This window comes from Neovison vison, chromosome 4 (genome assembly GCF_020171115.1).
Source record: "Neovison vison isolate M4711 chromosome 4, ASM_NN_V1, whole genome shotgun sequence".
Classification (NCBI taxonomy): Eukaryota; Metazoa; Chordata; class Mammalia; order Carnivora; family Mustelidae; genus Neogale; species Neogale vison.
In genome coordinates this window covers 185,464,903-185,478,004 of record NC_058094.1, presented here as the reverse complement: position 1 = coordinate 185,478,004, position 13,102 = coordinate 185,464,903, and the positions used below count along the sequence as shown (strand labels likewise).

Sequence of the window (13,102 nt, the reverse complement as noted above, 5' to 3'; positions counted from 1 at the left end):
CAGCAGCTTGCCAGGGATCTTAGCACAGAAAGCTGACTCATGAGTGGTTTCCTGTGTGATGGTTTAGAGGAAAGTTAGGTCAGTCTGCTTTCTTCCATTAGCATTTCTTCTATAAAATACACCTTATAAATCTCTATGAGGGTTTCAGATCTTGTAACTTGGCTCATGCATTCCTGAGGAGCGGAGGGGATTTGGAACTCGTCATGGATACCTGTTACCACCAGTGCCACAGTGTACTTTATGTGGGGACACTGGGGTGCAGGGGGTGTGAGGCTGCCCTGTCCTGTGCTCTGTGCTCTCAGCCTGGGCATGCTCACACTCCAGGCGCTCCACCCCCACCCCCCAAGATGGGACACACCAGACTGGTACTTCTGCCCCAGGCAGCTGTCTTGGGGTGAAGTTTTCCTCCATACCAGTAAAGGAGAGAGCAGGAGGAAATGGGCAACTCCAGGGAAGCATTTTGAGCTCCCCGAGACCATCACTGAGGGTTAACTTTGAGAGTTAATGAATGCTTAGATAGGTCACAAGCTTGTTTCTCATGGAAAAGTCCAGAGGAGGGCAGTTCAGGGCTGCTGTGGTGCCTCCACGATCCTCAGGAGCCCAGGCTCTCTTCTGTGTTGCTATGGCCCTAATGGCCTCACTGCTTGATTTCCACCTCTTGGCCCAAGATGGCTGCTCCATTTCTGGCTGTTCAGTCGAGTCGACATTCTAGCCACCAGGAAGAAGAAAGGGCAAAGAAGGATGCACCTCGTTCTTTTAAGAAGACCTCTCAACAATTGCTAATGAGACTTCTGCTTAGATTTTCATTTGGTACCCCACCACCAAAGTGGGCACCATGGGAGGAGAGGTCCTGAGAATGTGACCTGATCATTTTGATGTGGCCTGAAAATCAAACTTTTACTTGTTCAGCCTTTCACTTACTACATAGAGGTCAGGTTGTGGGCCCAGTTTGGCCCAGGGCTTGTGTTTGTAAATCAAGTTTTATTGGAACACAGCCATACCCATTTGTTTACATATCGGCTGCTTCACACTGCAGAGTGGAGTAGTTGCCACAGAAACCACACAGCCCGCATACCTTAAAATATTTGCACTCCGGCCCTTTAGAGAGGAAGTTTGCTGACCCTTGGATTATCATCTTCCCCCACCCCTGATACCTCACTGTCATCCAGCCCTAAGCCTTCCTCTATCCTTCAGCCTCACTTAAATGGTGGGGTGGAAGATTGAAAAAATCACGATAGTTTGTTCCATAGATTATTTGGTAGCTAAAAAAGTTAGTATTTCACATTTTAGCCACATCAACATATCCTGTTAGTATAGGGATCGTGCAGAACAATTCCAGTGAGTGGCTGTTCATTGCACAGGAAACAGCTGTCATCCTGAAGGCTCTCTTTTCCTGGCCCCTTCTGTGAAGAGGCCTTCCAGATGGGGAGGCTGTCGGCATAGAGGGTGAGACCGTTCTGTGTTCCACCTTTTGAAGGGCACTGACTATCTCTGGCCGCACCTGCAAGATGGGGGAAGTGTTCCCTCATCTTTAGAACAGCTCCATGGGGTTCCAAATGCCATGGCCCCTGCTGTACATTGAGAACCACAAAGAGGGCCTGGCTGACACAGAGGCCACCCACAAATGATGGGTGTTAGAGCTGGCTGGCCTCACGCGTCCTTTATGTGTCCCTCGTGGCCCTTCTATTGGGTCGGGGCTGTGCTGTAGCCTTGATGACCGGCAGGTTCTGGGCGGGTTTGTCGGCCCTATGACGGTAGGGCTTTTTAGGAGCTATTTGGCTGAGTGCTCTGGCCACCTTATCGGGGTGCTTATAGTTGGGAAAACTCCAGGACCTACAGGCTTCTACATCCTTGTGACATTTTTGCTACTACTTAGTGAGCAGCTGCCGTGATTTCTAACTTTCTTTGCTATTTTTTTTCCCCCAGACTCAGTGTAAACCAGATCACAGACAGTGGGGTGAAGGTGTTGTATGAAGAGCTAACCAAATACAAAATCCTGACCTTCTTAGGGTACGTATTCCTGGACAGTGCCAGGCCAGGGATGTAGCAGTAATACAGAGGAGCGGGGAACCGCCATTCGTGGACGGTTGGGATGATGGCTGAGACATCAGGAAGCTCCCCGATGGGGAGCCGAGAGTCCTGGGTCCTGCTCTGGGCTCGGCTGGCAGCCCACTCTTTGAGCAAATCAGGAAATGGGGCAGAACTACAGCCTTTTCACTTGTGTATTGGGATCCTAATATAGGCAAGCGCTTTATGAGTGGTGATTGGGGGTTGCTGAGGGAATAGCTGGGGATATGGTGGTGGTGTTTAAGGTTTATTTATTTTAGACAGAGAGTGAGCTGAGTAGAGGGAGGGGCAGAGGGAAGGAGAGACTCTTGAGCAGACTCCCTGCAGAGCATAGAGCTGGACTCTTGGGGCTTGATCCTGAGATCAAGGACCCTGAGATCATGAGCTCAGCCAAAATCAGGAGTCAGATGCTTAACCAAAGGGCCACCCAGGTGCCCCTGGGGATAGGTTTTATAAATGTTAGGTACAGGTTATGCATTAGATTATGGGCCCATGATCCCTCACCCAGAACCCGGAGGGCAAAACCATCAGAGTTCAGTGTACATGCTGTGGGGTAGTGATGTGACCAGTGAGGTCCAGGGCACTATCCTGGTTTCAAATACTTTAATATTTCTGCAGCGAAAGTTCTGAGTATTCAAAGCAGCTAGGATAAAGACCACAAATGGTGCCAGAATGGTTGTGAAAAGCTTGGGGTTTTCAGAGCCTCTGGGATTTGGAGTGGAAGCGCTGGCGGGCCAGTCCAGCCAGCCTCTGGCCAGTCCTGGCAGAGATGCAGCCTGTCGGCTGCCCCACAGGGCTTCCCTTCCTCCTTGGAGGAGTGGGGCCCCCGGCATCACACACTCCCAGGCTGCCTTTCGGCTCAGGAGCTTTGTGGGGCTGTGGCACACTGGAAACGCATCTAGTTACCACTTTCAGTTTCTCTCTGCCTTCTTGTTAATTGTCGGGTGGCAAACTGACTAAGAGGGAGCAGTGAGATTCCAGCATTCAAACGCCTTCCCCTCACGATGCTGCTTGTCGTCTTGATGGAACACCATCCACCACCTGCCGCCGGTTGCACCCTCGGGCACACGGGCTTGGAGGGATCTCGGGCTTGGAGGGATCGCAAGCTGTGATCCTAAGGCCCCTGTGAGGGAGGATTGAGTCCTGCTCCTTATTACAGATGCAGGAGCAGAGGCTGGGCCATGGCAGAGCTGGTCTGAACCCCGCCTGCGAGACCCCAGGGCCCTGAACTGCTCTCTGGGTGTCCCTCTCTCCTTTTAGCCCAGACCAGAAATCAGCAGCCAGCACGTGCCCACTTTAGAAATGGGCTCATTACGATGACACTGACATACGGGAATAAAAGGCACAGTATAAAGAATATAGTCAGTGATATTTCTTTTGTTTTAGTTTTTATTTCAATGAAAATATTTTAAAACTTGAATTCAGTTAATTAACATATATTATTGGTTTCAGAGGTAGAGGTCAGTGATTCACCAATCTTATGTAACACTCAGTGCTCGTTACAGAATGTGCCCTCCTTAATGCCCATCACCCAGTTACCCATACCCCCACCTCCCTCCACCCCAACAGCCCTCATTTTATTTCCTCCACCCCAGCAGCAGGATTTTCTTTTGATGGCTGCATAGTATTCCATTGTGTATATATACCACTTCTTCTTTATCCATTCATCTGTCAATGGACATCTAGGTTCTTTCCATAGTTTGGCTATTGTGGACATTGTTGCTACAAACATTCGGGTGCATGTGCCCCTTCGGATCACTACGTTTGTACCTTTGGGGTAAATACCCAGTAGTGTGATTGCTGGGTTGTAAGGTAGCTCCATTTTCAACTTTTTGAGGAAGCTCCATACTGTTTTCCAGAGTTGCTGCTCCAGCTTGCATTCCCACCAACAGTGTAGGAGGGTTCCCCGTAGTCGGTGACATTGAGAGAGCCTCGTCTGGTGACAGATGGTGGCTACACTTGTGGTGAACGTAGTATAACTTATTAACTTGTGGGATTCACTATGTTGTATACCTGAAATTAATGTAATGCTGTGTCAACTATACTAAAAAAAAAGAAAAAAAAAAAAAAGCCAAGATTGGGGTCCTGAAGTCTCACGCGATGCTTTCTCTCGAAGCCTGTACAACAACCAGATCACTGATGTGGGAGCCAGGTACATTGCCAGGATCCTGGACGAGTGCAAAGGCCTCACGCACCTCAAGTAAGTGGGGTGTGCAGCAGGTTATTCAGTAGCCCGTGTGTCACTCCTTTATTATCCAAAGTGTGCATGTCCCTGTAAAGAGCGCTCGCCCTAATGCTTGCCCAGAGCCACACCAGTCAGATGAAGAGGCCGGCGTGTGGAAGGTCAGCTGCATGCATGGAGGAATCCTGGCTTGACGGGGAGGCTCGGGTTTCCACAGGGCCAGGTGAGAGTCTGGCTTCTGGTTCATGGAGGGGGCCTTTCGGCTGTGTCCTCACACAGTGAAAAGGGAGGCATGAGAGCTCTGTGGGGCCTCTTATAAATCCCTCATCCCATTCACGACAGCCCTGTCCTCGTGACTTCATCGCCTCCAAGAGCCCTGCCTCCTATTACCATCTCCTGAAGGCTTAGGGTTTCAGCATATGGATTTTGGGAGGACACAAACATTCAGACACAGCACCCACCTAGTTGCTAGTATGAGTTTGGTCCTTGGCCCTATCACACACATGCTCTGCCAGAGGTGACCGGGCACCGGGCTCAGAGGAACCCCTGGTGGTCCCCTGGTGAGGGGGACGCATACCTGGCCACTTGTAGCTGAGATGGGACCCTCCTCGCTCTGCTGATGGAAATGAGTGACACTCTGAAGGCCATTTAAAGAACCACCCCAGGAAAGCTAGGGCCCCTAAGTTTTGGCAGAGATAGCGACCACCTTCTGGAGAGGAGTCCGATGGCTCTCTCTAGGGCAGTGGGTCGCTCCTCGAGAATAAGCCGGGGGCATGGGCACTGTGGGTCCTAGGAGAATGGGGGCAGAAAGGGCCCTGTGTGGGAGACGAGGGTGCTGATGGTGGAGTCCCCCCCACCACTGGGTGCTGACCCGTGCATGGCTCTCTCTGCAGACTGGGGGAGAACAAAATAACGAGTGAAGGAGGAAAGTGCCTGGCTGTGGCTGTGAAGAACAGCAAATCAATCTTCGAAATCGGGTGAGTGGAGGCAAACGTGCACACGTGTGTGCATGCGTGTGTGTGTGTGTTACACATGCTGTTCTATGTATGAGTGTGCCAGCTGCTGTTCACGGACATAAATATACCAAAAGTCCAAGGACAGACTGCACCTTCCCTTGCACATGCTTTTATTGCATTAATGTGGAAGTCCGTTATTCTCACCGCCAGCAAACAGAGGGAGCCATCTGGTCCTATGTGGGAACTTTCCACAGGCACACGATCTTCTATTTGGCAATGTTCTATAGTCCCTGAAGGCTTTCTTTTTTTTTTAAGATTATTTATTTGAGGGACGCCTGGGTGGCTCAGTTGGTTAGGCAGCTGCCTTCGGCTCAGGTCATGATCCCGGCGTCCTGGGATCGAGTCCCACATCGGGCTCCTTGCTCGGCGGGGAGCCTGCTTCTCCCTCTGCCTCTGCCTGCCATTCTGTCTGCCTGTGCTCACTCTCTCTCCCTCTCTCTGATAAATAAATAAAATCTTTAAAAAAAAAAAAAGATTATTTATTTGATGGAGAGAGCACAAACAGGGAGGGGGGCAGAGGCAGAGGGAGAAGCAGACTCCCTGCTAAGCAGGGAGCCTAATGTGAGTTTTGATTCCAGAACCTAGGGATCATGACCTGCACCGAACAAAAGTAGATGCTTAACTGACGGAGCAACCCAGGTGCTGAGGTCTTTTTTTTTTTTTTTTAATTTAGTTTTTTATGGTGGTAAAATACATGTAACAGTTACCGTCTTAACCATTTGTAGGGGTTCAGTTCAGGGACATTACGTAGCCTCATCGTTGTGTGACCTTCACCTCCGTTCATCCCAAAGCTCTTTTCATCTTGCAAAAAAGCTCTCCACCCATTACACCCTCACACCCTCCTCCCCTCCCTCCAACCCCCTCCTGCCTCCCTCCGAGGTTCTGTCCCGGTGGCTTTGACTTCCACGGGTACCTCACAGAAGTGGGGCTGTACAGTATTTGTGTCTCTGTGACTGGCTTACTTCGCTCGACCCAGGGTTCTCAAGACTCATCCACATGGTCGCTTGTGTTGGAATTTCCTTTCTTCTTAAGTCTGAGTAGCAGTCCACTGTATGGACGTGCCACATTTTGTCCGTCCGTCTGTCAGTGGACACTTGGGTGGCTTCTGCATTTTGGCTGTCATGAGCCATGTTAGGAACATGGGTGTACAGAGGTCTCTTTGATTTCTTTGGCTATATACCCAGAAGTGGAGTTGGATCAGCCGGTAATTCTGTTTTGAGGTTTTTGAGGACGTGCCACCCTGTTTCCCACAGCCATGCACAAGGGTTCCAGATTGCCCCCATCCTGGCCAACACTTGTTATTCTCTGTTCATTTGATAGTAGCCATCCTAACAGATCTGGGGTGGTATCTCACTGTGGTTGGATCCTGGAGCCTTCTTAAACCTTTTTATATTGTTATAATTTTTTATGATTATAAAAGAAATGCAGATAATTTTATCTGTAAACTATGAAAAATATGCTAAAAATCATCTCAGAAATATTGTCAACTTTTGAGGTCAGCTAAACTTTCTTGCTCTCACATGCAGGTGTGTGCTCCTTTTTTTTTTTAATATAGTGAAGGTCAAAGAATACAGAATTTTACTTTTCCTTTTATTAATTATTTTTATTAACATATAATGTATTATTTGCAGGGGTACAGGTCTGTGAATTGTCAGGCTTAAATGTTTCACAGCACTCACCATAGCACATACCTTCCCCAATGCCCATAACCCAACCACCCTCTCCATACCCGCCTCCCCCCAGCAACCCTTGGTCTGTTTTGTAAGATTAAGAGTCTCTTATGGTTTGTCTCCCTCCCGATCCCATCCTGTTTCATTTTTTCTTTCCCTACCACCAAGCCCCCCCTTTGCCTCTCAAATTCCTTATATCAGGGAGATCAAATGATAATTGTTTTTCTCTGATTGACTTACTTCACTCAGCATAATACCCTCTAGTTCCATTCATGTCGTTGCAAATGGCAAGATTTTATTTCTTTTGATGGCTGCATAGTATTCCAGTGTGTGTGTGTGTGTGTGTGTGTGTGTGTGTGTGTATCTCACATCTTTATCCATTCATCTGTTGATGGACATCTAGGCTCTTTCCACAGTCTGGCTATTATGGACATTGCTGCTATAAGCATTTGGGTGCACATGCCCCTTTGGATCACTACATTTGTATCTTTAGGGTAAATACCCAGTAGTGGGACTGCCTGATCGTAGGGTAGCTCTATTCTCAACTTTTTGAGGAACCTTCATGCTGTTTTCCAGAGTGGCTGTACCAGCTCTCATTCCCACCAACAGTGTAGGAGGGTTCCCCTTTCTCCATATCCTTTCCAACATCTGTCGTTTCCTGACTAATTTTAGCCATTCTGACTGGTGTGAGGTGGTATGTCACTGTGGTTTCGATTTGTATGTCCCTGATGCCAAGTGATGTTGAGCACTTTTTCATGTTTCTGTGGGCCATTTGGATGTCTTCTTTGCAGAAATGTCTGTTCATATCCTCTGCCCATTTCTTGACTGGATTATTTGTTCCTTGGGTGTTGAGTTTGATAAGTTCTTTATAGATTTTGGATACTAGCCCTTTATATGATATATTGTTTGCAAATATCTTCTCCCATTCTGTTGGTTGTCTTTTGGTTTTGTTGACTGTTTCCTTTGCTGTGCAAAAGCTTTTGATCTTGATGATGTCCCAATAGTTCATTTTTGCACTTGCTTCCCTTGCCTTTGGTGATGTTTCTAGGAAGAAGTTGCTACTGCTGAGGTCGAAGAGGTTACTATCTGTGTTCTCTTCAAGGATTTTGATGTATTCCTGTCTCACATTGAGTTTTCATCTATTCAGAGTCTATCTTTGTGTGTGGTGTAAGGAAATGTTTCATTCTTCTGCATGTGGATGTCCAATTTTCCCAACACTATTTGTTGAAGAGACAACATTCTTTTTTCCATCAGACATTTTTCCTGCCTTTTTCTTTTTATTTTTTTCCATTGGACATTCTTTCCTGCTTTGTTGAAGATTAGTTGACCATAGAGTTGAAGATCTATTTCTGGGCTCTCTATTCTGTTCCACTGATCTATTTGTCTGTTTTTGTGCCAGTACCATACTGTCTTGATGACAGCTTTGTAATAGAGCTTGAAGTCTGGAATTGGATGCCAGGCTTTCTTTTTCAACATTCTTCTGCCTATTTGGGGTCTTTTCTAGTACCAAATAAATTTTAAAATTATTTGTTCTATTTCTTGGAAAAAAATTGATGGTATTTTGATAGGGATTGCTTTAAATGTGTAGATTGCTTTAGGTAGCATACACATTTTCCACAATATTTGTTCTTCCAATACATGAGAATGGAACATTTTCCCATTTCTTTGTGTCTTCCTCAATTTCTTTCTTTATAGAAAGTACTTTAAAGCTTTCTGAGTACAGATTCTTTGCCTCTTTTGTTAGGTTTATTCCTAGGTATCTTATGGTTTTGGGTGCAATTGTAAATGGGATTGACTCCTTAATTTCTCTTTCTTCTGTCTTGCTATTGGTGTATAGTAATGCAACTGATTTCTGTGCATTGATTTTATATCCTGACACTTTACTGAATTCCTATATTAGTTCTAGCAGTTTTGGAGTGGAGTCTTCTGGGTTTTCCACATATAGAATCATATCATCTGCAAAGAGTGATAGTTTGATTTCCTCTTTGCTGATTTGGATGCCTTTAATTTCTTTTTGTTGTTTGATTGCTGAGGCTAGGATTTCCAGTACTATGTTGAATAGCAGTGGTGATAGTGGACATCCATACTGTGTTCCTGACCTTAGGGGAAAATCTCTCAGTTTTTCCCCATTGAAAATGATACTTGCTGTGGGTTTTCATAGCTGGCTTTGATGATATTGAGGTATGTACCCTCTATCCCTACACTTTGAAGAGTTTTGATCAAGAAAGGATGCTGCACTTTGTCAAATGCTTTTTTAGCATCTATTAAGAGTATCATATGGGGGCGCCTGGGTGGCTCAGTGGGTTAAAGCCTCTGCTTTTGGCTCGGGTCGTGATCCCAGGGTTCTGGGATCGAGCCCCGCATCCGCATCGGGCTCTCTGCTCAGCGGGGAGCCTGCTACCTCCTCTCTCTCTGCCTGCCTCTCTGCCTACTTGTGATCTTTGTCAAATAAATAAATAAAATCTTTAAAAAAAAAGTATCATATGGCTCTTGTTCTTTCTTTTATTAATGTATTGTATCACATTGATTTGCGGATGTTGAACCAAACTTGTAGCCCAGGAATAAATCCCACTTGGTCATGGTGAATAATTCTTTTAATGTACTGTTGGATCCTATTGGCTAGTATTTTGGTGAGAATTTTCACATCTGTGTTAATCAAGGATATTAGTCTGTAATTCTCTTTTTTGATGGGATCCTTGTCTGGTTTTGGGATCAAGGTGATGCTGGCCTCATAAAATGAGTTTGGAAGTTTTCCTTCCATTTGTATTTTTTGGAACAGTTTCAAGAGGATAAGTATTAATTCTTCTTCAGATGTTTGGTAGAATTCCCCTGGGAAGCCGTCTGGCCCTGGGATCTTGTTGGGAAATTTTTTTTTTTTAAAGATTTTATTTATTTATTTGAGAGAGAGAGAGAGTATGAGAAGGGGGAGGGTCAGAGGGAGAAGCAGACTCCCTGTCAAGCAGGGAGCCCGATGCAGGACTCGATCCTGGGACTCCAGGATCATGACCTGAGCCACCCAGGAGCCCCTTGTTGGGAAATTTTTGATGACTGCTTCAATCTCTGACTGGTTATAGGTATGTTCAGGTTTTCTATTTCATCTGGCTCAGTTTTGGTAGTTTATATGTCTCTAGGAATGCATCCATTTCTTCCAGATTGTCAAATTTGCTGGCATATAGTTGCTCATAAATGTTCTTCTGTTTATATTTCTTTGCTGTTGGTTGTGATCTCTCTTCTTTCATTCATGATTTTATTTATTTGGGTCTTTTCTCTTTTCTTTTTGATAAGTCTAGCCAGGGGTTTATCAGTCTTATTAATTCTTTTGAAGAACCAGTTCCTAGTTTCATTGATCTGTTCTACTGTTCTTTTGGTTTCTATTTCTTTGATTTCTGCTCTGATCTTTATTATTTCTCTTCTCCTGCTGGGTTTAGGCTTTCCTTGGTATTCTCTCTCCAGCTCCTTTAGGTGTAGGGTCAGGTTGTGTACTGGATACCTTTCTTGTTTCTTGAGAAAGGCTTGTATTGCTATATACTTTCCTCTCAGGGCCAACTTTGCTGTGTCCCACAGATTTTCAACATTTGTGTTTTCATTTTCATGTGTTTCCATGAATTTTTTCAATTCTTTAATTTCCTTGTTGACCCATTCATTCTTTAGTAGGATGCTCATTAGCCTCCATGATTTGAGTTCTTTCCAACTTTCCTCTTGTGATTGAGTTCTAGCTTCAGAGCATTGTGGTCTGAAAATATGCAGGGAATGATCCCAATCTTTTGTTACCAGTTGAGACCCGATTTGTGACCCAGGATGTGATCTTTTCTGGAGAATGTTCCATGTGCACTAGAGAAGAATTTGTATTCTGTTGCTTTGGGATGGAATGTTCTGTATATATTTGTGATGTCCATCTGGTCCAGTCATTTAAGGCCTTTATTTCCTTTATGATTTTTTGCTTGGATGAAATGTCCATTTCAGTGAGGGGGGAGTTAAAGTTCCCTACTATTATTGTATTATTGTCGATGTGTTTCTTTGATTTTGTTGTTAGTTGGTTTATATAGTTGGCTGCTCACATGTTAGGGGCATAGATATTTAAAATTGTTAGATCTTTTTGTTGGACAGACCCTTTAAGTATGATATAGTCTCCTTCCTCATCTCTTATTATAGTCTTTGGTTTAAAATCTAATTTATCTGATAAAAGGGTTGCCACCCCAGTTTTCTTTTGATGTCCATTAGCATGGGAAATTGTTTTCCACCCCCTCATTTTAAGTCTAGAGATGTCTTTGGGTCTAAAATGAGTTTCTTGTAGACAGCATATTGATGTTTTTTAAAATCCATTCTGATACTCTGTCTTTTGATTGGTGCATTTAGCCCATTTACATTCAGGATAACTACTGAAAGATACTAATTTAGTGCCATTTTACTGCCTGTATAGTGACTGTTACTCTACATTGTCTCTGTTCCTTTCTGGTCTATGACTTTTAGGCTCTCTCTTTGTTTAGAGGACCCCTTTCAATATTTCCTATAGGGCTGGTTTGGTGTTTGCAAATTCTTTTAATTTTTGTTTGTCCTGGAAGCTTTTTATCTCTCCTCCTATTTTCAATGATAGCCTAGCTGGATATAGTACTTTTGGCTGCATATTTTTCTCATTTAGTGCTCTGAATGTATCATGCCAGTTCTTTCTGGCCTGCCAGGTCTCTGTGGATAAGTTTGCTGCCAATCTAATATTTCTACCACTGTATGTTAACAGATCTCTTCTCCTGAGCCGCGCTCAGGATTTTCTCTTTGTTTTATTATTGGAGGATGGGGTGTGGACCTATTTTTATTGATTTTGAGGAGGGTTCTCTGTGCCTCCTAGATTTTGATGCTTGTTCCCTTTGCCATATTAGGGAAATTCTCTATAATAATTCTCTCCAATATACCTTTTGCCCCTATCTCTCTTTCTTCTTCTTCTGGAATCCCAGTTATTCTAATATTGTTTCATCTTATGGTATCACTTACATCTTGAATTGTCCCTTCATGGTCCAGTAGCTGTTCGTCTCGTTCTGCTCAGCTTCTTTATTCTCTGCATTTGGTCTTCTATATCACTAATTATCTCTTCTGCCTCTTTTATCCTAGCAGTAAGAGACTCCATTTTTTATTGCACCTCATTAATAGTTTTTGTTTGTTTGTTTGTTTCAAGTGGGTTAGATTTTAGTTCTTCTATTTCTCCAGAAAGGGGTCCTCTAATAATTTTACCCTTTTGCATTCAGTCTCTTATCACAAGTAGTTTTCCACTCTTAAAATTTGATACCATTCAGTTGTATAATACACATACTTTTCTTTTTTAATTTAAATTCCAATTAACATATAGTATATTATTAGTTTCAGGAATAGAATTTAGTGGGTCATCACTTACATCCAATACCCAGTACTCATCACAAGTGCCCTCCTTAATGCCTATCACCGATCCAGCCCACCTGCCCCAACTTCCTCCTATCCACCTCCTTCCAGCGAACAGAGGTTTGTTCTCTGTAGTTAAAAGACTGTTTCATGGCTTGCCTCTTTCCCCCTGCCCCTGTTCATTTGTTTTGTTTATTAAATTCCACATGAGTGAAATCATACAGTATTTGTCTTTCTCTGACTTATTTCATCTAGCATTATAGTCATTAGCTCCATCCACATTGTTGCAAATGACTAAGTTTCATTCTTTCTGATGGCTGAGTAATATTCTTGTGTGTGTGTGTGTGTGTGTGTGTGTGTAAACACCACATTTTCTTTATCCATTCTTCAGTTGATGGACATTTGGGCTCTCTCCATAGTTTGGCCATTGTTGATAATGCTGCTATAAACATCGGGACACATGTATCCCTTTGAATCAGTATTTTGTATCCTTTGGATAAAAACCTAGTAGTGCAACTGCTGGATCAGAGGGTAGTTCTACTTCTAACTTTTTTTTTTTTTAAAGATTTTATTTATTTAATGGGGCACCTGGGTGGCTCAGTGGGTTAAAGCCTCTGCCTTCAGCTCAGGTCATGTTCCCAGGGTCCTGGGATCGAGCCCCGCATCGGGTTCTCTGCTCAGCAGGGAGCCTGCTTCCTCCTCTCTCTCTCTGCCTGCCTCTCTGCCTACTTGTGATCTCTGTCAAATAAATAAATAAAATCTTTTAAAAAAAAGATTTTATTTATTTAAAAAAATATATT

The 13,102-nt window shown here is 44.2% G+C and overlaps 1 protein-coding gene across 2 annotated transcripts in view; it reads left to right on the top strand.

Moving 5' to 3' along the window:
- Positions 1-13,102, top strand: part of NOD1 (nucleotide binding oligomerization domain containing 1) — a 67,837-nt gene that overhangs the window by 29,078 nt on the left and 25,657 nt on the right. For both annotated transcript variants that reach the window (XM_044246311.1, XM_044246312.1), the window contains exons 6-8: positions 1,927-2,010; positions 4,184-4,267; positions 5,143-5,226. In XM_044246311.1, coding sequence (XP_044102246.1) covers positions 1,927-2,010; positions 4,184-4,267; positions 5,143-5,226 — 252 coding nt within the window. The remainder of the gene's footprint in view (positions 1-1,926; positions 2,011-4,183; positions 4,268-5,142; positions 5,227-13,102) is intronic.